The sequence below is a fragment of the Botryllus schlosseri genome, chromosome 11, assembly GCF_051294905.1.
Source record: "Botryllus schlosseri isolate E-star chromosome 11, Bs_hap1, whole genome shotgun sequence".
Lineage (NCBI taxonomy): Eukaryota > Metazoa > Chordata > Ascidiacea > Stolidobranchia > Styelidae > Botryllus > Botryllus schlosseri.
Window position 1 is genome coordinate 27,355,790 of NC_137246.1, and position 22,399 is coordinate 27,378,188.

At 39.3% G+C, this 22,399-nt stretch overlaps 3 protein-coding genes across 4 annotated transcripts in view; 1 reads left to right on the plus strand and 2 right to left on the minus strand.

Moving 5' to 3' along the window:
• Positions 1–22,399, plus strand: part of LOC145449724 (atlastin-2-like) — a 214,325-nt gene that overhangs the window by 172,884 nt on the left and 19,042 nt on the right. The gene's annotated exons all lie outside the window — the stretch shown is intronic.
• Positions 678–5,755, minus strand: LOC145449712 (ubiquitin carboxyl-terminal hydrolase 40-like). Its single transcript, XM_080328127.1, has one exon. The coding sequence runs from the start codon at positions 5,472–5,474 to the stop codon at positions 1,563–1,565; it is 3,912 nt and encodes a 1,303-aa protein (XP_080184253.1). The 5' UTR covers positions 5,475–5,755; the 3' UTR covers positions 678–1,562.
• LOC145450337 (enkurin domain-containing protein 1-like) lies at positions 8,981–21,396 on the minus strand. Of its 2 annotated transcripts, XM_080328849.1 has the most exons (11): positions 21,170–21,396; positions 20,557–20,719; positions 19,717–19,929; positions 19,296–19,403; positions 19,098–19,235; positions 17,915–18,090; positions 17,757–17,858; positions 16,079–16,245; positions 14,471–14,607; positions 12,293–13,623; positions 8,981–10,040 (listed from the first exon to the last, which is right to left on the minus strand). In XM_080328849.1, exons 2-11 carry the CDS (start codon positions 20,717–20,719, stop codon positions 9,954–9,956), a joined length of 2,622 nt encoding a protein of 873 aa, XP_080184975.1. In that variant the 5' UTR covers positions 21,170–21,396; the 3' UTR covers positions 8,981–9,953. The 2 variants fall into 2 exon arrangements, with proteins under 2 accessions (XP_080184975.1, XP_080184976.1); XM_080328850.1 differs by lacking the exon at positions 12,293–13,623 and having other exon boundaries at positions 21,170–21,354.

Here is a 22,399-nt window from a genome sequence, read left to right on the forward strand (position 1 = left end):
ACTGGAAGAAGAGAAGTTATTACAGTTGGATTAAAAAAATTAGCCTGGACTGTGGTAATCGCAGAATTAATAATGGAAAGCTTCAAAATCTTCAGATCAATTTATTCGAAAAACCATAAGAACATAACAAAATATAGCCCCCGAAAAAGAAAGACTGGTTAACAAAAAGATATGACGACATAATATGGTAAGACCATCATTCACCTCCCCTTAACTACAAATGTTATGGGTTTTTGTTCACCTCTGCCGAAAGCTTCAGAGAACTTGGCACTTAACAAGCAGTGAATGACGTACACATGGAAATTGCATTTAGGCGACAATTATATGCTGAACTAAAACATCCTACTTGAATCCTAGGATAATCATGTTGGAAGCAATAAATGATCCGAAGATACCGCTTCCCAACCTTTAAAAGAATGACCGATGACTTTAAGCTAGCGGGTGATTATTCTCACTCATGGCAGCAGTTTGCTAAAAAGGGTGGTCTCTCTCGATTGCCCACCTATGGACTGACACCACTCCTTTGAAGCTCTATAATAGACACGTCCTACGCATGGTGTGACATCTAATTCCCTCATGTTAGGAACCCTAACCCAAGATATTAAATTATAGGATTGAATCATACCAAGTACCTTACCTCAGTTTAAAAATATACACAATATTCAAGATCAGCAAAATTTATCGTCTCAAAATTTAAGTGTATTTATTACAAATCATAGAAATACATACGATAACATGACAACGCAGGTTCAGTCGCCTACAAAGGCGGTGCTAGCCGAAAACACCGCCAACATTCACTCCACAAATCTTACCAGAAACAAAACATGATTAACAACCGCAAAGAAATATTAAAAGAAAGTATGATAATCAAATCCCTAAAATGAATCGACAGAAATTCCAACCAAGCAAGAATGGAACCTGCACCGTATGCATGACCGCTCGGCATACGATCGTAAGTGCCTGTGCAAACGTGGTCTTGTATGTGACGGAAGTAGAAGTATGAAAACGCAGAGTCTTAAAAGGTTAAGGATAGTGCACACGTCGCATGCATCACTTCTGAGATATTGTTTGTCCGTTTTAGCTACATGGCAAGTTTGACATACAATGAGTTTTATGCTGTTGAGAAAAAAATACCCACTTCGACAAAATTGGCTTCCAAAGCACTGTACAGTAATTGAATAGTATATTGATATTGAAATAAACCTGAATACTTTCGGCCGAGACCCGTCAGGGGTAATTGTCAGCAACTAGTAGAGAATTGAAAATAACATTGTATATCAACAATCGTATCATCAAATATAACTAGCATAATCGGGATGTCTTGTGATACGATTGTTGATATACAATGTTCTTTTCAATTCTCTACTAGTTGCTGACGAAAATATTCTAGTTTATATCAATACAGACACATCATTCAATAGTATACGTTACCAAAGTTTTGTCGCAAATTTTCAGTTGCCTTCTGCCGCTCGCGAAAAATTTGTCACATACAAGATAAATAAGAAAATGAAAAAAGGCACCGTCAAGACAAAGGGAAATTTTGCATTCAATATCTCTAGAATTTAGAACTTATCGACATGTATCCGGAGAGTTTCTTCTTTTTTAGGATTCGCTTTTTTCGCCTCGTTCTCTGGTGGTTGGTTCGCGGATAGAGAGTTGGACTCCTTATGACGAGAGACACACCACCTTCCGTACAAAGCGACCTCTTCTTCACTTTTAAAATCGGTGACGACAGGCGCGTTATCGAGGTTAGGCACAATCTTCTTGACGCGCACCAAATCCCCGTCTTGCAGAGTCGACGGCTGCTTGATCGATGATCTTTTAGGCTTTGACTTGCTTTGAACTTTTTTCTGTTTCGAATTTTTCTTCGCCTTCGCCGAATGCTTTTCTTTCGATTCCGCATCTCTCGTTTTGACGATTTCCCATTCCCAAGCTTCCTCGCCGCGTTTCGCCACCAATACATCTTTCACCAAAACGTCGAATCTTTCGGCTACTTTTGCTGGGAATTTTGAAAAACTTGTGGTTTTTTCCCACTGTAATTCACAATCGTTGGTGTAATTTCGGGTGCCGGGTATGTTGAACGACAGACGCACTGTTGTATACCCATCTTGAGGTATGCACGACTTTAGCGTGACTGCCAATGGGTTTGTCGGCCCCAGACGTAGCTTCTTAATCATTGCATTTTCTTGTAAATGGAACTTGGTAGGTAGCTTATGACTCATGGAACGCAAGCAGATATCTTCCGACTCTATTTTTTTCGCTTTAAAATAATCAAGCAATGCCACTTCCGCTTTTATATCGAATATCGTGCTGTCTTTATCGAGCGTTACATGCCCGACCTGTACAGGCTTGATGTCGTTTTCATCCAAAAATGGACTCCAAGGTGATAAATCATTTTCTTCCACTTTCTTGATAAGATCGTCAAAACTCATCAAGCTCGGATAAAACCATATCGGCACACGCAGTTGTCCTTCCGAAGAAATCTTACCGGGACATAATATCAACGCGCATCCGTGTTCGATCAAAGTCTTTTCGACAGGGGAATCTGGATTCGTGATTACATCCCCCACTTCTTTTTCCGACTTTAAAATCCTCAGATGGTAAGCGTCTTCAAGAAGATTGAATTCAGACACTACTTTTTCGATCAGGGATTTCGCGTTTTGAGTTTTCACACAGTCAAACTTGACAAACTGACATTTTTTGACTGGTAACTTCAATTTCGAGCCTTTCTGCACACACACGGCAACATGCAGTAAATTTCTTTTCAACGGAGGACCATCGTCAAGCGTGACATTCGCAACGTTCGATAAACCAGCGCTAGCTAAACTTTGTTGCTCGTGTAGAGTCAACCTTGAAATCGCCAAAGACCCGACAGTGTCGATATTTTCGATACAGAGATTCGTGCGTTCTGACTTGAACTCGGTCGAAAATTGTGGAAAAAGCCATCTAGGAATTTTTGACTTTAAATGCTCCACAAAAATAAAAGAACTCACTTTCACCACACAGCTCATCGATGTCAACAAATACACTCCATCGCTGTATCCGTAAATACCCATTTCGTGCAATTTTTTATCAAAATCGTCTGTCAAAGTTATATGTAGCGTCAAATTTCCTTCGTCCTTGTCAGGAGTTTCATGGCTGTCTTCTTTAAGGCAAATTTTAATCATGAAATTACCGTGACACGTAGTCAAAACGTCACACAGTTTGTCATCGTAATTATCGAGCTTCACAAAACTGCCTTTATTGCTGATTTGCGATATTTCACAACAGACCACTTCTTTCAACTTGAAGTTGTTTAAAAAATATTGTCTCAGACTATCGAGAGACACGTCGCCACGCGAAACACCTCTGTATTCGAACGAACAGATTTCAGGATCGCCTTCCACCTCACAGTGAATATTGAGGACTTTTGGTTCAAAATCATCACCAGGAAGAACTTTTTTGCCTTGTATTTCATTTCCGTCCCACAGCAGCAGTTTCATGTTATTCACTAGGATTGAATCACAAATCACTAAGCTTTTGTCGCTGTCAATTTGTTCGTAAACATGCACACCCCCGTGAGTGAGGACTTTCATTAGATTGACTCTGACTGCGTCCTTGTTTTCAATTAATTCCGACTCGTTATGTTTTTCCAACATTTCAAACAATTCGGCATTCATGTCGGCAATCGTTTTCCTTCTGTCGATCGAATATGAATATCCTACATCCTCTGATTCCTCATTTACTTTCAACTTTAAAAGACCGTCTTCAAGTGTTAACATACTCGGGAAATACATTTGAACAGTGACAACATTGAGGTAAACATCGTAATCTTTCCTCAGGACTTCCAAGTCCGAATTCTCTTTCTGAATCTGAGCCATGATGTGTCCCGGGATTGAATCAACTGCATTTCCCAGAGATATCAAAGGCCGTTTCAAGTCTCTTCTTCTATAAAACAGCATGTACGCGCTTTCGCGACCTTCAAATTGAGTTTCAATCTCATGTGTCGTTATGGACTTGATATGTGAATCATTAAAATCAAACCATACGTTACAAAGGGGGTGGTGATCATTTTCATCAGATTCTTTATCATGCGATAAATTGCCATCATCGACACCCTCCATTTGTTCATGACCATTCAATACTGGATCACGATCAGTTTTTATGAGTATACTATCACCGGATTCATATCCAGCAAACGACAAGTCATGACCGGACGTTGCTGTTTCATTCAAGAATGACGCGCAATTCGAATTACTTCTGAAAGACACCGTTTTAACTCTCGTATCAACCGAAAATGTTTCATAATTATTTTGCAGGAATTTGATCATAGTCCCGTATTTCCGCTTATAATGTTTTGACCATGACATTCCGCTGTCCTCACGAAATGCCTCACCAAGTTTATGCAATGGCACATTTTCACCGCCCAACTTTCCCAGTATGGTCGCCACCATTTCTAAAGGATCGTCGAGACAGTCCGCTTCGAGGCTTGTGTTTTTGGGTGACACACATGGTTTCGGGGGGGTTGGATTGTAATCGTTAGGAACACTCCCAAGACCGTCTACGTCTCTGATATACGCATGATAATGACCACCGTGGGCACCACCTGAATGAATAATGACGGAGTATAGGTCATATTCGTAACATTCACTGCTTGATTTTTCACAGTATGGCTTCATATTGAGAGTTAGCGGGAAATCGAATTTCCTGGTTTCTTTAAAACGCCGCAGTGTCTGATAATCGAACGAAAATCGCAGTAGAGAAACAGTCAATATTGGCGGTAAAGTTTTGATGATTGCTCCTTTGCGTGCGTCTACAAGTTTAGCGCAATTATCACAGTGATATTGGTTCTTTCCGCTCATCAACTCCGTTTCGACGAACATATCTCTCAAAACATCGCACAGAGTGCTTTGAGACGCTATTGCAACATTAAGATCAAGAAAATCTTCAGGACGTTCGCTGACTTTTTTGCAATTCAAACACTTTGTGGTGTTTGCGATCACGCCTCGGTAAAGATTTTTTATGATTTCATGACCCGATGTGCCTACGAGCGAGTCTTCGATCGCACAGAATAAAATGCGACTTAATTCTTGCACATCGTGTTGCTGTAACTCTTCATTATCAACCCATCCGAAGCTTTCAGTCAAGCCTTCCGTGCCACAAGCATACTGTTCAATAAGCAGAAGTCTGGCTAACAGCATTTGCAGTTGTATAGGTATGATGCGAATTTTAGAGTTTTTCTTCTTAACATCATCCAATTTTCCGAGCTCGTCAGGACCGAGACGGAATAACTCTTCGCGAAATTCAGGCGTTAAAAGTAGAGTTTGAATCAACGAGTTTAGATAACACGTGGCGCCTTGATTCTTGATGCCGCAAAATCCCGTGTCTCCTCGTAAAGGCGGGGGAGCTTCGAATGTATTTCCGTTCTGTTTTGAAGGCTTTGGTGCACAGCCTTGAACCAAAGTCTCGGATTCCTCAAACATGTCGCCGAACATGACTCAAAGGATTACACTTGATGACGCGAAGTTTCTCATTCTCAGGTAACTCTCAAATTGGAATAGAAGCAGGACATGATGATTATATCGCTTTTCTTTAAAATAGTAATTGTCTGCTAGACCAAGAATGAGACCGGAATATCCTGAAACAATCAAAGGTGTTTTTAAAAACAATGCGAGAGAAAATATTTATTTATCGACTGTGCAAATCAATTCAATTTATTGCTACAATTTTCCTCATTTCAATACACCACAAGAATGCAATACAATGGAAGATAGGAAGGTGTCGAAATGACTTGGAGTTAGTCTTTGAAATCAGACACACACCTGGTGACCTGGTCTTGGCGATGTAAAAAAGGAGGCTTGCACACTGAATGGAAAGTAAAAGAAGATACCGTACTATAAAAGGATAGGTGACAAAAAAGGTGCGCCATGTGTCGGAAGGCTAGATCTATATGCCGGGTCGTGATCCGGTAAACTAGAAGATAACAAACATAGCTAAATTGTAATCAGTGAAATACAATATGATACTGGTAGGCAATTGACATTAGACGGGAGGTTCGGAGTCATCAAAGCCGAGCCACCCAGACCAGGAGCATCCTATTGTTGTTACCCTCAAAACTTCAGATCAAAAATATTCAATAAATTAAAAAAAACGAAAACAGGAACGACACAGTTGACACACAGCATCATGGAAAAATTCGAAATTAAAATTGAAATTAATAAAAAGTCGTTATCATTAAAATTTAGCGGTATCTTGGAGGCAGAGGGTGGAAACAGTTTTTTAAATTTCATGAACGTCGATGATGCTGGCGTCAGAGTTCGACAACTATAGACAATTTTTAGCTTCTCTAAATCAGATTAGAATTGGAATAGCTAGTTATTTTATCAAGTTAGATTGGAATTGAACTTGGAAATGGAATAAATTCAGAATAGCGAATACAACAAGAACCTTGTTTAGTCAGTTTATAACAAATCGCGAAATCAGAGTTCACTCTTAATAAGCATGAGAACGGGAAATGTCCGTATAGACAACTAGAATTAACAATTTCCCCAAATCTAGCTGGCGTAGCGTAAGTTTTTAACACAATTTTCACCGGCGAAACCACGAAAAGAGGAACTAACAACAAACTTCTACGCGCCGTGGGCAATCTTGGCAAATCGAAGAAATCCGGTACGTCACGTTCCCTTTCCATGTGCCCCGTCTGCTGTCACAAGCACAGCTAAGCAGATGATAAAATTTCCGGAGCTGGGTCGAAGCAGCCGAACATCACGACCACAAAGGTCTCTTTCAGCGCAGCTAGATGGTACCCTCGAGGGTGTGTTCTCTGTATTATTAGTAGAGGTGGTCAAAGTAGTCAAGTAGGCTACTCAAGTAGAAGTAGCGACGAAAAGTTACACTCAAGTACGAGTAGAAGTGGTGCTTTTCCAAGCATCCGAAAACTACTTCAACTAGAAACCCTCAAAATTACCTGTCCCCGATCTCGCCTTCCGACACATGCCACCACTTTTTGTCGCTTGGTCTTTGATATTATCTTCGTTTATTTTCATTCAGTGGATGTGCGTGCCTGCTTTATACATTGTTTATGCACCGAAAAGATAGCGTAATGGTTAAGCGTCCGGCTTCTTGATCGGTAGGTCGTGGGTTCGATTCCCGGCCGGGTCAGACCAAAGACCTGATTAGTAACACTGGCATCCATGAGTTCCCTGCTGGGATAGCATGGAGGGGTGGTGCATGACTTAGAAAGCCGTAAAGGCTATATCTGCACTTCCTTATCCGGCGGTATATGCATATCATGCACTCGTGGTATGCATATGCGCAGATCGTGTGTATGTGTATCACGAGGCGGTGTATATGCCGCAAAAACAAAGGACAAAAATAAACTACACGTCCTTCCCTTTCCTTCCTTTCCTATGCTAGGTGGGAGTCTGATTTCGAAGACTACTCTCAGTCGTTGCGACACCTTCCTACCTTTCATCGTATCGCAGTCTTGTGGTGTATTGAAATGATGAAATTGTAACAATAAATGGAATCGAAGTGAATCACAGTCCCACAAATTTCAATGACTACTTCACTTGGGAATCAAAAGCTCACAAGTACAACACACGCGTGTCCTCGAAGAACACCTACCATATGATCAGAAAATGCATTGCTCTATAAAGTAGGCTATGCCGGACATATAGTGTGGAACACCATCTTGCCGGCTATCTGACAGTCGTCGAGCATGTCCATTGTCCAGTTGTCCACGTTCAAATCGATATTCAAGCAAATTCTACTGAATCAATACTAGTCAGACCTCGAGATCACCGGACCACAGTCCAGTGTTGGGATGACTCGAGTCATGACTTGACTCGAGTCAGACTCGAGTCACTTTTTCGTATGACTTGACTTGACTTGACTTGACTCGGCGCTTCAAAAATGCGGATTGACTCGTGACTCGGAGCAAAATTTACGAGTCAATTTCAAGTCATCAAGTAAACGGTCTCAATCAAATCAGTGTATTTTGTGCATATGTTCGTATTGTTAGCGATACGCCTGTGTCACTTGTGAGAGTAACCACTAGCCGTAGGCATTCACTGAATGAACGTTCGAATGCTCCTCCATTATTGCATCACAAATATATTGACCACAAACGAAATGATCACAGGTTACGTTGTCGCAGTAGTAGTAGCAGAAGAAGAAGAAGAGGAATACAATAGCAATTAACGTATCCATGTTTCTTAGACGGCTCAGTGCTAACATTGCGCAGTGATCACCTTTACCAACCTTCTTATATGATTCAAATCCATATCAATTTGCTACAACTTCTCGAGGCATCGTATTCGATCCTATTTTTGGCTGATATAATAACAGACTGTAGCATAGGCTAGTCGCGTATTTCATTTGCGGTTCTACGTCTGCGTGATAAAACGCATTCTTGCATGCATATTTAACTTTATATTAGTTATTTGATGCAAGATAAGCAAATTATTCTGTCTTTCACACAGCCATAGCAAAATGTAATGACTTTGAATCGTCACTGATACTTCGAAAATGCAATTGACTTGAATTGTGACTTGACTCGAGTCACATCCAAAAAACGAGTGACTTGACTTGACTCGAGTCACCTTCGAAAATCGATTGACTTGACTTGACTCGAGTCAAAATGTGCAATGACTCGAGATGACTCGTGACTCGAAGGTAGTGACTTGATCCCAACACTGCCACAGTCCGACATATCGACTACCGACGCATGCAGCATTCATTTTCGTCGCTTCCTGTTATGTTATCCTTTCCTAAATCCAGTATGCAACTGTGCATGCCTCTTATTTACATGCTGTAGGCCAAGTTGGGTGTCTGCTTAAAAGACTACTCCAAACACCCTCCTATCTTTTCATTGTATCGCAATCAATGATTTGCTAGAATTATGATGATGAAATGATGATGTTTTGAAATGTGTAATTATTCATAACTGATGGTCTGTTAACCCTATTGTGACGCTATACCTTCAAGTATTCCACCGACATAAACAATTCGCGATTTTAACTTTACTCACAAATATAGACCAAACCGATAAATTGAAGATACAGTAAATTACCCAAACTAAAGCGATAAATAATCAATTATCATATAGTGTTCAGAATAAAAGAATTGCAGAAATTGAAATAAACTATATTCAAATATAATCAGCACATGAAAGGTCCCCATGATTGCTCTACAACGCTACCAAAGGTTTGTTATAAGTAGGTAGTGTAGGCCTACAGACACAAAATCCAATACAGAAAACTTGATACCAATGGTTGCTACAGAATCGAGTGATTATCGTCGTGATGTAAAGATATAATTCACACAAAATATCCACGCCATCAATTCAAATATAAATATGCAGATCAAGTTGGACAGCAATTGCCTATACCAATTTCAAATTAGCGTTTGCATGGCAATAAAGGATTTGAAATAGCAATATCTGAAGAGAAACGCACAAAAACTCGCAGGAGAATATATGTCAGTACGATTTATGGAACATATTATATCTAAAATGTGTCTGTATAGCGTATAAGCTCCTTGCTACAAAAAATTAATTGATCAACAAAAATTATAGATTCGATACTATCTTCCACTGTGGACACCTTGAAACCTCGATTGTTAGTGGAAATTACATGTTTGTGAAGCCCTAATCAACCCACAACATACCAAATCGAACTGGAGTTAAATTCTTTGTGGTCGCATAAAAGGTACATATTTGAACTTTCCAGATCTTTCATACTGTTCTGATATCATAATGAGGGATGACCGACTCGGAGTCTTATCTTGATTCAGAACCGAATCACTCAGGTATTCGATTTTTTGACCTCGGCTAGGATTTGTACTGATCACGAATTGCCAACATGACAGCCGCCACTAATAAAGAGTAAACTTTTTTCATTGGTCCGATTTCACAAAAACTCTCGGCCTTTCAAACACTCGGATAGCTTCGTCCACTTCCGCGATTCTGCGTTCTAAATCTGTCTTCCGTTGACGTACTCCAAGAGAGTCGGCTGAACGTACCGGCAACCGTCTGTGCTCGTGAAGTAGCTCGACCTGGCCTAAAGAAATCAATTTCGCGAGATTAAATTAAACGGCGATAATAATAATTTGTCACTATTGTGTGAAGTCTACAGACATTGTCAGTATCAACTGAAAGTTATCTTCAACAGAGGTGCAAAAAGTAGTCAACTACACGTAGAAGTAGTGTTATCAATTTTTAAATCCAGTACAAGTAGAGATTTCCAAGTAAAACAGAAGTGTATTAGTTTTGCCAAAAAAATTCAAAAACTAGAAGTAGAAGCAGCCTAAAATCATAACCTCTTGAGTAAGCAATGCAAGTAGCAAGCCTGCTTGAAGTCTCTGGATAAGTGAAAGTAATTCGTTACATGCCAAAATTTCCAAAACAATAAAATAGTGTTGTAAATTGTAACTCAAGTACGAGTAAAAGTAACAATTTCCAAGTAAGTAAAAAGAAGTATTCTAGGCCTTGTTTTGCTTAAAAAAACTGAAAACTGTTAACTAGAAGTGGAAGTAGTTTAAAATCGAATCCTATTTGAGTCCTCCGAAAACATACAAGTATTACATAGCGATATCCAAGTAAGTAAAAAAGTAAGTATTGTAGGCATAGTTTTGCCTGAAAAAATAAAAATAAATTAAAAGTTAAAAAAGTAGTCTAAAATCACAGCCACGCCAAATTCACGCAAGAAATGTGCATTATGCATGAGTAGTAAAGGATGTTATATGTTTTTGTTCTCAATGTTTTTTTTTGCGGCATATACACCTACTCATACATACGTACACACGATCTGTGCAATGTGCATATTCACACCATGAGTGAATGAGTGCAATTGTGCATACGCAGCTGGACAAGCAAGGTGGAGGCATAGCCTTGTAAGGCTTTCCAAGTCTTGCGCCACCCCTCCATGCTATCCCGGAAATGCTGAGCGTCAAGAGGGGAAGCCATGGATGCCAGTGTTACTAATAGGTCTTTAGTCTGGCCTGGCCGCAGATCGAACCCACGACCTACCGATCAAAAAGCCAGACGCTCAACCATTACGGTACATTGTCGGGAAAATAGATAAAATTATATTCTACAAATTACCACTTACTATACAAGATAAGCAAATGTAAGGATAAAGAGAAACAGACGTAAAATACAATACAGAAGAGATCATATATAAAGTAAAAAACCTTTGAAATAATTCAAGTCATTAATGCTACAATGTTAGACACTGAAACAAGACGGGTTATGCTAAAAATTGAAAGGTAGCTCTACAATTGTAGTGTGAACATTCCTCGGCCATTCTTCATTCCATGAGTCTTTCATGCAAATGCCTACATGCGAGATGCAAGGATAATCACAAGGTGCTCAATCATACGCTGATTCGAGGACGGCTGCAGGATCTACATCTATAGAAAGCCAAGCATGAACACTGAACAGATAATTGATGACCCATCGCGAGCCCTGCGAAACTGAATGGGACTTGGACCAATGGTGTGCCAAGTCGACACAGTTGTAGATAATTGAGGAATATTGACATCACCAGAGGTGGTCAGTAACAAAATAATTCTACTTTTTTGGAGTACTTAAGGCAAAGTTATTTACATTGAAGAAAGTACAAAATAGTTTTGGGGTGAGTGAAATAGGCCACTGTATCACGGTAACTGCGGATATTTTCAAAAATTGCACCTACTTCCAATGTCATTTGTTATTTTGTTTCAGTCGCGAATATGCAATTTCGATAGTGGCTACTTCCGATTAACTGCTAAGAGTATGCGACCACTGATCAAAACTAATATTTGAAACTATTTGCTAAAGTTATTACCACACTATGATTTACTAGTAGAGTCACCATATTTTCATATCCGAAAAAAGAGGACACTTTATTCAAGTTTCAATAACAGACATAAAAACTGTTCAACTTTTTATTTTTCTTGACCGTTTTTTAGCCAATCTTTGGGGCAGTTCCGGAAAAACCTGGTTTTTAAGTGTGGTTTGTGTAAGGTTGACTTACTTTAGTCTTTCTTAGTCCTAAAACTCAAATACTCGGAGGAAATTTTACTTTTATTGAAAAAAGAGGACAAATCCTCCCATCCATATTTTCTGCCTCTAATTCAAGTAGTCTTGACATGCCTCAGAAATGTCTATTTCTACTTGTAATTAAGTGTAGAGTTAATGCTTCTACTTCTACTAGAGTAGCAACAATTACACGAAACCTACAATACTTTACATGAGCTCGATTCATAGACTGGTCCCCATGTTCACACTACGCTTTCAACAACTCCTATATCCCATGCAGTGAGTAAGCACCTCGTGATCATCCTTAGCTTGATATCTCTGTGTAGGACTCCTGTATTGGTCTTGATACGTGCTTTGCGCTGTTGCTGAGCCGATCCTGGCTTTCAACGAATAATCTTGTGCAGCATGGGTGTCAGGACTCATATTTCTACTCCAGGGAGCATCATCATAGTGATTACTGGGACGTTGATATCTTTGTGGCGACGTATGTTGCATATCAGGTGTTGGCGCAAATGTGACACGATGCGCATTCCTGTCGATACGAATATCGCCAAATTCCGATCTTGGATTCAACTCATAATTTCCATGACCTGGTGATGATCCTCTACTTCCAAACTCGCGATATGGAGATGCGGGCGGTTTTGAATGATACACAACTTCAGAGTCATACATTGAATAATCATTCGCAGCTGTTGAAGGCCTGTGACTGTTATACGGTCGGCGAGTGCTATCAGCTTCATAATTTCTTTCCTGAGGGAAACTGTTGAAATTCCTGCTTGAATTGTAACAATCAGTTTGGTCGCGATAATTTGGAGGTATATGCTCCGCACGGACGTATGTATATTCAGGAGAGTATTCTTGACACGTTTTTGAGCTCTTTTCTTTGCTTTTCACCCCGGTTTCGTATTTTATGTAACCGATTCCTTCTTTGTATTTCGAGTAATTCTTTAAACGCTTATCTTTGTCTTGATGAGTGACTTTAGTCGGACCGTTTGAACTTGGAATTATCACGGTTTCTGTAAATCCATACTGTGGGTGGTCTGAGTTTTGCGTGTGTGGGTGATAGTAATTTGCATCTTGATATCGATTCGTACCATTCATTGACGGGTAGGTGCGTTGTGTGTCGTTGTCAGGAATCGCATTCATTTGATGTATTTCCGCACTTCTTTTGTATTTAGTCGGAACGATGATTTTATCAACGCCAGCACGATCTTCATAATGTAAAGGAGATTGATTTGAAGACGCTGTGTCGTACAATGTTTCTCCGATATTATCATAACGGACGTACCCCTGGTTTGAATAATTTTGACTTGTCGGATATCTGTATCTTTCCGATTCAGCTGGGTATTCATGGTATCGATTTGAATTTTGACTTGCTGAATTCGTGGATCTTACCAATTCTGATTCAACTGGATATTCGGGATATTGATAACTGTTGTATTCTTGATATTGGACAGAATTACGTGGGCTTTGATAGTCTGGGGCGAGGTATTTTGTTTTTTCCACAGTCCGGTGAGTCTTTTCCTGTTCCACTAAGACCGGTTCGTCACTCACGACGAAATTTCCGTAAGTTTCGTATTGAGGGATGTAGTATTTCTCCCTGACTTTGGTGCTTTCCTTGGCTGATCAGTATTTCACAAAAATACGCACGTTAAATCAATTACAACAAAAAATGGATTTGACAAATCGCCTGGCATTTGAGCATGCGGGATAACGAAAAACGATGGCTGAGCATGGGACACTTGACTTTAAAACTATATTCAAAGTAGAGGTCGACCGATTATCGACATGGTCGGTCATCGAGGCCGATATTTAGATCTTTCCCGATTATCGATATCGGCCTATGAAGGCCGATATTTTATATTTAAAAAAATTCAAAATTTTCGGAAATTCAATGCTCCATGTTCTCAATCTCAAAAAATCGACGACGCAAAGGGCGATATATGACAGATTTACCCTTGCAGGATGAGTTTTGACTGGGTGAGCATGCAGAGAAACTATGCTTCCTGCTTTACAATCTACCTTTTCTGGACTGATCTGCAATTCTGTATCATATTTTGCTTTTTGGGTTATCCCAAATTTCATCGAACGTGCACAATTAAGCAATAATTCTTTTCAATTTCAGTTTTCTCGTTTGTTGTTCAGCTTTCTGCGGCATGTACAAGTGCCATCTTGCCTAATATATAATATTTTTGGTGAAATTGTTCTCTGCTCCTTCCATATTAATATCGGCCTATGATATCGGTATCGGCCTAGTGAGTAAGCCGATATATCGGTATCGGCCTGTAAAAATCAATATTGGTCGACCTCTAATCCAAAGGCCTATAATTGTGTTCATGGAGTGAATTCTATATCACACAAAGTCAAAAAGTATGTCCAAAACGTAATTTGCACAAACCAGAGCGAAAACCCAAAGGATTTCCATAAAACGATGCAAAAGAATATCTCAATCATTTCAGGCGTTCTTACTTTCTTTTAGTACTTTCAAAGTTTCTCTCCTGTCTTGATCTGGCAATACAGTGTGTCCTTCGGGAACGGTAGGGTCGGGAGCGTTCTTGATACGTTCACGTTCTGCTCTCGCCCAATCTCGCTGCCGCGCTTGGAGGCTGCGAAAAGTGAATGCGAATATTCAGAGAAAAGAAGTTGATAGAACGCAAAGCTACTGACAGTCGTTGAAAAATATATCGAATTGAAAAAAGTAAATCGGTCAACTCGTGTTTATCTGAAATTTGCTTTAGCGGCGCACCAAAGATTGGGAAATCACACGATGGATAAATTGAAAATTAGCAAACGACACCCAGGTTCAGTTTTAGATGTTACCAATCATAGGAATTCAATTTTCAATTCAATTTATAGTTAACAATTTCATCCTTTCAATACACCACAAGACTGCAATACAACGAAAAGATAGGAAGGTGTCGAAACGACTTGGAGTAGCCTTTAAGATCAGACACCCACCTGGCCTCTAGGCGATGTAAAAATGAGGCATGCACATGGAATGAAAAGTAAAACAAGGTAATATAAAAGAACAGGTGACAAAAAGGTGGCATGTGTTGGAAGGCGAGAGCGATATGTCAGGTCGTGGTCCGGTAAATTTGATTCACTAGAAATTGTTTGTATTTCGACTCGAATCAACTGTCGGATAGGCAGAGGCAGCGATATACTGCTCCACACCATATTTGATAGAGCGATGATATCTAACGTCAACCACGTGATAGTTGTACGACATGGACGCGAGTGTGTCGTGCTTATACACTTGTGATACCGAGGTAAAGAAGTCAGGCAGTTGGTACCAGTTAGTAGAGCAATGGTATGTATTGCAGGGGTTCTGAACCCAGGTCCATGAAAGGCCAATTTTAAAACTAGATTTAGCTTTACAACTTATTTTATCATTTGCAGTGCTCACAATCGAAAGTAATGACCATTTTTACTCATCAGATAGCTTTTTAGGTAACAACTGAACACCACGGCTACAATACGAGGCCACGATTAGGCCAGAGAAGTTATGACCTTATTTTCTCATCAGCTTCCAATTTTTGTGGTTAGGGCTCCGCGTTAGGAAAAAGGTTAAGAAACACTGGTAAATAAATTTATTTTTTGGCAGAATCTTAAAGTCTTCTTGTACTATAATCCACTGCATATCAAAATTGAATATGTCAATAGGAATAGGACGCAGGCCTTGTATATGTTTGTCCTTGATGTTTTTGCGGCATATGCAGCGACTCATGATATACATACACACGATCTGTGCATATGCATACCTTGAGTGCATGATGTGCATATGTTGCCGGATAAGGAAAGTGCAGACTGCAGATATCAACTTGTAGGGCTTTCTAAGTCTTGCACCACACCTCTATGCTATCCCAGATAAGCTTAACGCCAAGTGCGGAAGCCACGGAAACCAATTTCATTGATTTGGACTTTGGTCTGACCCAGCCGGGGATCGAACCCACGATCTACCGATAAGATGGATGCTCCACCATTGCGTTATCTTGTCGAGAATTTTAGAGACAACAAGCAACACTACTTTTTAAATGATGAGAGTATTAATAAATTGAATCGTAACGAACAACTTACTAGTTTGGTACAGTGCCTTTCACAGTGTCATTATATTTCTTCAGGTCCTGATCGTACTTATCGTGTGACCGGTGTATATCAAGTTGCGATTTCGATCTTTGAGGTTTGTATGTCTTGGCCAATTTGGCGTTCCGGGCAATGAAATCATCGGCCCTTTTCTGAGCAGCCTGTTCATAAGAAATAAATGTTAAATGGTAGTGGTACGAAGTCAGAGAATAGCTTTTTGGAGGTACAGAACTTCAATATACAATTGAATAGTATATTCATATTGAATTTAGCCCGAATATTTTTGGCTGACACTCGTCAGGGGTAATCGTCAGCAACTAGTAGAGAATTGGAAAGAACATTGTATATCAACAATCGTATCACAAAATATGACGTCACCAGCATGAAATTTCAAAGTCAGAAAACTGTAATTATAGTACAGCAAGCTTGGCTTGTTTCGCACCATACAGTCCTACTGTAGCGTCTTCAGGTAAAACAGAAATTAGATATAAGTAACATTTGAGCATGTAATGGAAACATTCCGCAAATTAGATTAGAATTAGACTACCTTCATTTCGCCGTAATTTAATCAACTTAGATAACTAGAATTATCTAGTCGTCCAAGTTTGCTCTAGTCATCAACTAGTCATCAACTAGCAGATGCGGTCAAAGTAATCAACGCCGACACTCAAGTAGAAGTAGAACTAATGTCGTAAATCTCTGCTCAATTACTAGTAGAAATAGCAATTTTTAAATTGAAATTTTTGTCCAACTATTTGAGTGGGGAGTAGAAAATGAAGGTCTTTGAGTACTCAAGGTGGTTTGAAAAAGTAGATTTGTTCGAGGGGTCGCAAACTTTTAGCGGGGTGAATAGCAGGCGGGTGGGTTCAGAATTGTAGGGACCATCCTCTCGACTAACTCAAAATGACCAATAACATTATAAATATGCTCCATTTTCGAATATATAATCAATTAATGTGACACAGGGGCTCTCTCTTGTAGGTTATTATGATAATTTAACTCATAACAACGATTCCGACATCACAAAGCTACTTTTAACTTCACATGATCCATGGTTGTAATGACTAAAGTCATGACTTGACTCGAGTCATTTCTTCAAAATATGGAAATGACTCGACTCGGGTCAATCTGTGTATTGACTCGAGACTCAGACGGCCAAGACCGACATTTCATTGTAATTTCAAAGAATAGTAAAGTAACCACACTACTGGGATTTCGTCTATTGGCACTGGTACTTGAAAATGCGACCAGAAACTGCTAAAAGTGAGGAAAATTCGTATATTATAAATGCGAACCATTCGATATCACCAAACAGAGTTATAAAAAGTGGATTTAACAAGACTTTAATTCGGAACTGAGCAGTTAACACAATGACTTGGACTCGGACTCGAGTCATAATAGGACGACCCGGACTCGAACCTCTACTCACTAACTTGGACTCGGACTTGACTCGAGTCAAAACTATGAAAGTGAGATTGACTTGTGACTTGGAGCCTTTTGACTTGGTTACAACCCTGACATGATCCAAAGCTAAAAAACAGATAAGTAGAAATGTCTACAAACATTAACACTTGTGTAAATAGTACAAGTACAAAATATACTTGAGTACTCTGAAAAGTACAAGTACTTCCTTCGTTACTGACCACCTTTAATTATTCAAATAATAATATACCCGATTAGGAGTGAGAACTTCTTCCTCTTGCTGATCTCTACTGCCCCGCCCGGGTGGCGCTGTACTGGGACGCGGTGGCATCGCCCTCGGTGCTCTTGGAGTCTAAAAATGCAAAATTCCTTCAAGAATAGGAATGATAATTTTTTCCAAATTCCTACCTCTGTCTGTACGGTTTTGACTTTAGACTCTATCCCCTCGTATCTTGTGGATTTCCAGAGAGCTTTCACAGGGGTGGGTTTGTTCTGTTCCTTTTCCCTTTCTCTCTGTCGTGATTGTCTTTGAATTTGACGAAGCCGGTTCACGTTGGCTTGCCCGTGATCTGTCGGTTCCTTTTCTGTTAACGCAGAGGTAAAAGAATGTCACAATAGATATTTATACGAACAGCAGGCTAATTTGACATTTTGAGTGAAATGCCGATAATTTAATTCTAATATACTTTGTAAAATGTTTCTATTCCCTCATTTCAAATTATTATCTAATTTCTGGTTTTCCTGGAAATACTACAGAACTGTATCGTACAAAACGAGCCAAGTCAGCAGGGTTGTAATGACTCGAGTCCGACTCGAGTCATTTTCTCAAAATACAGAAATGACTCGACTCGAGTCAATCCGTGCATTGACTCGACTTGGACTCGAGTCATTGCGCATAACTCGAACCAAGTCATATGACTCAAGACTCAGACAGCCGTCGGCCAAGACCGACATTTCATTGTAATTTCGAAGAGAAGTAAAGTAAGCATACTCTTGATATTTTGTCTATTGGAACTGATACTTGAAAATGCGACCAAAAACTGCTTAAAGTGAAGAAAATTAGCATATTATAAATGCAAAATATTCGATATCACCAAACAGAGTCATAAGAAGTGGGTTTAACAAGACTTTTACTGGAAACTGAGCAGTCAACACAATTACTTGGACTCGGACTCGAACCTCTGCTCGAAGACTTGGACTTGACTCGTTGGTGAATTGAAAATGACGTGACTTGACTCGAGTCAAAACTATAAAAGTGAGATTGACTTGCGACTCGGAGCCATGTGACTTGGTTACAACCCTGCTGCACATACATTTCGTGTTTATGTGAATGAGCTCAGAACTCAAAACATTGTTGCATATCTTTCTAATTTGGAATTGAATTCAGCTACTAGTTTTTTTTTTGTGAATTCAGTAATTCGAATCCAATTTGGGAAAAAAACTGTCATTCTAATTTAAATTTAATTTTGAAGAGACGAAAAAAATACTATTGATGAATTGAAATCTCTAGTAGTAGCCGGCGAAAATATTCAGGTTTATCAATTTTTTAGAAAAGACCGATAAAATACATGCATAAACAAGCGTAACATACTAGGTTTTGCTTGCTTGAACGTTCTCACGTCGGGCGTTTTCAACAAATTTTGAATGCATCCCTTTGATTTCTCAGCAATTTCCGAAGCTTCAGACTTAACCCGAGGCATCGGTCTTGCGCTACGACCTGAATATCTCCCTGCGGAAAATTTAACTTTCGGAAATTTCAATCTTATATAAGTCTAGGACCAAGCCTTACCGTTATTGTAAATGGGATCTACCAAAATGGGTCCTTTGATGCCCATCTTCCGCATTGGACCTTCCTTGGGGTTGATATTTTCCGTCCCACGCGATTCACCATACATCACTATATGAAAATTCATCCATTAGGTCTATATATCTTTACAACATAAGTTTTTGCATTCTGTAGTATATTTCTTGTATGTATATTGTATATCAACAATCGTATCACCACACACCATATACAATGTTCTTTCCAATTCCCTACTATTTGCCAACGATCATCCCTGACGAGTGTCAGCCGAAAATATTCGGGTTCAATATGAATATATTTTTCAATTATATATTGAAGTTCTGCTCTACAGGTAAAAATTTGTTATAAGGATTATTAAAACGTTATTTTTGAACAACCCTATGTACAGGACATTAGATATTCTTACTCCGATCAGGCTTTCCATATTGACCCAGGTTGACGTCCATTGTGCCCCTTGCTTTGGTGGCAATATCTTGAGCCTCCGGTTTGACTCGTGGCATCGGCCTCGCTGATCTGTTCGAGTACTTGCCTCCGTTTAAGACTGGGTCGATAGGAATCGGACCTTTTACTCCGGATATGAGCATAGTACCGCGGGTTTGTGAGACGTTGAGCGATTGTGCTGCAAAATAATAAAGTCTATGAGATTTACAATCGCAATGTTGATAAAATTATGTGTCTTTACGCTTGACTCAGTATAATAACAAAATTAGCGACATATGACCAGTAACGCTAGGAATATTGATTAGAGAATAAATTTTTATGGTTAGAGTCTAGTAATCAGACATGAAATTTTCGAGTACTGAAATATACGCTCCTTGCCAATAACAGTTTATTTATCAACAAAAATTATAATTTTGATACTATTGTCCACTTTGGAAGTCTTGAAACCTCGATTGATCGTATCGCATCATACGAAACACGTAACGCATTTGAAGTTACTGGAAATTAAATAGCTGTGAAGTCAAAATTAACCTACAGCATTGTCACAAAGTGCAATGAAATAGGTACGGTCGAAAAATACCAAATTATCATTAATGCAATGTAGAACTGGCATAAAAGGTACCTATTTCAACATCTTTGATACTGTTATGACGCCACAATGAATGATACTGCAATACTCGCATAACAGTTGTATACTAGGTCACTATTTTCAAATTTATTTCATAACTTTACACAATTTTCTAAATATAAAAATATTATTATTATTATTATTCATTATAATCATTTCAATTTCCCAGAATATTACCTTGCCTTCCAAATGCGGATTGTTTTGGTACGTCGAGACAGTTCCTCATGTCCATGCCTCTATGTCTTTGAGCTATTTCTACAGCTTCTGGCCGTACTCTTGGAGCAGGAGTGTATGCATCTGTCGGACGACGTACATCGTACTCTCCTGATCCATACAACATCTGAATTAAAATTCATGATTAGTAATGTTTTCTAGAAATACTCTGCCGTCTAAATGGAACATACAGTGCAGCATATATTAAACGAATATAGAGAATGTATATTCACTCCTGCACCAAACTTGAATGAAATGCAAACCTTGATTTCTGAAATTGTCGTACTGACGGTACAGTATTTGCTGCGGAATTAAAGTACGGTATATCTTATTTTTCAAATCCAAAGAAAATCAAGTTTGGGCAAACTGTTCATGTTTCCGGACATATCTTGGCAATGGTTCTGTTCGACACATCGCAATTAAGTTAATCATGGCCAAGATATGGCCGAACGAAAATGAAAACTATACAAAAACTTAATTCTACCAAACACCATCAGCAGTCGCAGTGTAAAACGAATATAAGTTACTCTGATTCCACAACGACGATATTTTTAATCATATTACTTCAAAAAATTACCTTCGCAATCTCCTTTTATTAAATTTCAACAAGTAATCTTCCTTTACTGGAATTGGAGATATCAACAGCCTTCAATTCATGCTACAAATTATTCAAAAACCAACATTTCCTGAACGCAGTTGCTTCGCTGTTTCCATCGGCAACATTCTAAACATCATTCCGCTTCATCGCATTTAATCAAATCTGAAATGGCTCAATCGATTTTCGCGATTTACGAGGGTAAGTAATGAGTAGAATCGCTGAAGATAGCGTGATATATCATATCCGCAAGTTTTACAATATAAATATACGTTTCTAAAGGGATATTTCGTATCTTGAGAAGTACAATGGCCCTTTTTTGAAGTTGATTTTTTTTCTGGTGGCCGACTTAAGGCCGGTGGCCGGACCTGATGTATGGAACAGTATCCCGCCGGCCATCCGACAGTCGACGAGCATGTCCACATTCAAGTCGAAATACAAGCAATTACTACTAAATAAATACAGTCCATCCTCAAGATTACCGGACCACGACTGACCTATCGATCTCGCTTCCCATGACATGCCGCCCTATTTCTTGTCGCATTCTTTTTCTATACTATCTTCTTTACCTTCATTCATTGTGCATGCCTCCTCTTTACATCGCCTAGGCCAAGGTGGGTGTCAGATTCCATAGACAACCTAGTCGCTTCGACATCTTCCTTTCTTTCATTGTATCGCATTTTTGTGGTGTATTGAACTGATAAAATTGCTAATAAACCAATGATGATGATGATGCTAAATGCATTCTTCGTCTTCTGACACTTTACTCGTGGTTCAAATAGCTTCGTAGATATTTGAACTATGATTTGTTTGCTATCAAGACCCACACAAAGTATAATGCGATGTATTGAATAGATAGCAGGATGCCGAACGACCAGTTGCGGTTGCAGTTGCGGTCGGTGTCTCAGTTACTTATCCGATGTTAGTCTCTAATCCGTGGCTCTTCCTTGCTCTTCCCATTCTTGTGGGTGCTCTCTTTCATCAAGTCTTTTCTTGTTTTTTTTTGGGGGAAAGAGGAGCCCAGAATAACCTCTAACTATAGATAGATAACTAACCTACTCTAACGCGGTATCATACCCGGCACGCCTGAGCAGTGGGCGCTTATCGTCACCACTACGCTATCTCCTCCGCTAATCCTCTGAATTCGAATTTTAAAATATTATGAAATAAGACTTTTAGCCGAATTTTAGGTACCAGTCGTTTTTTTTCTTC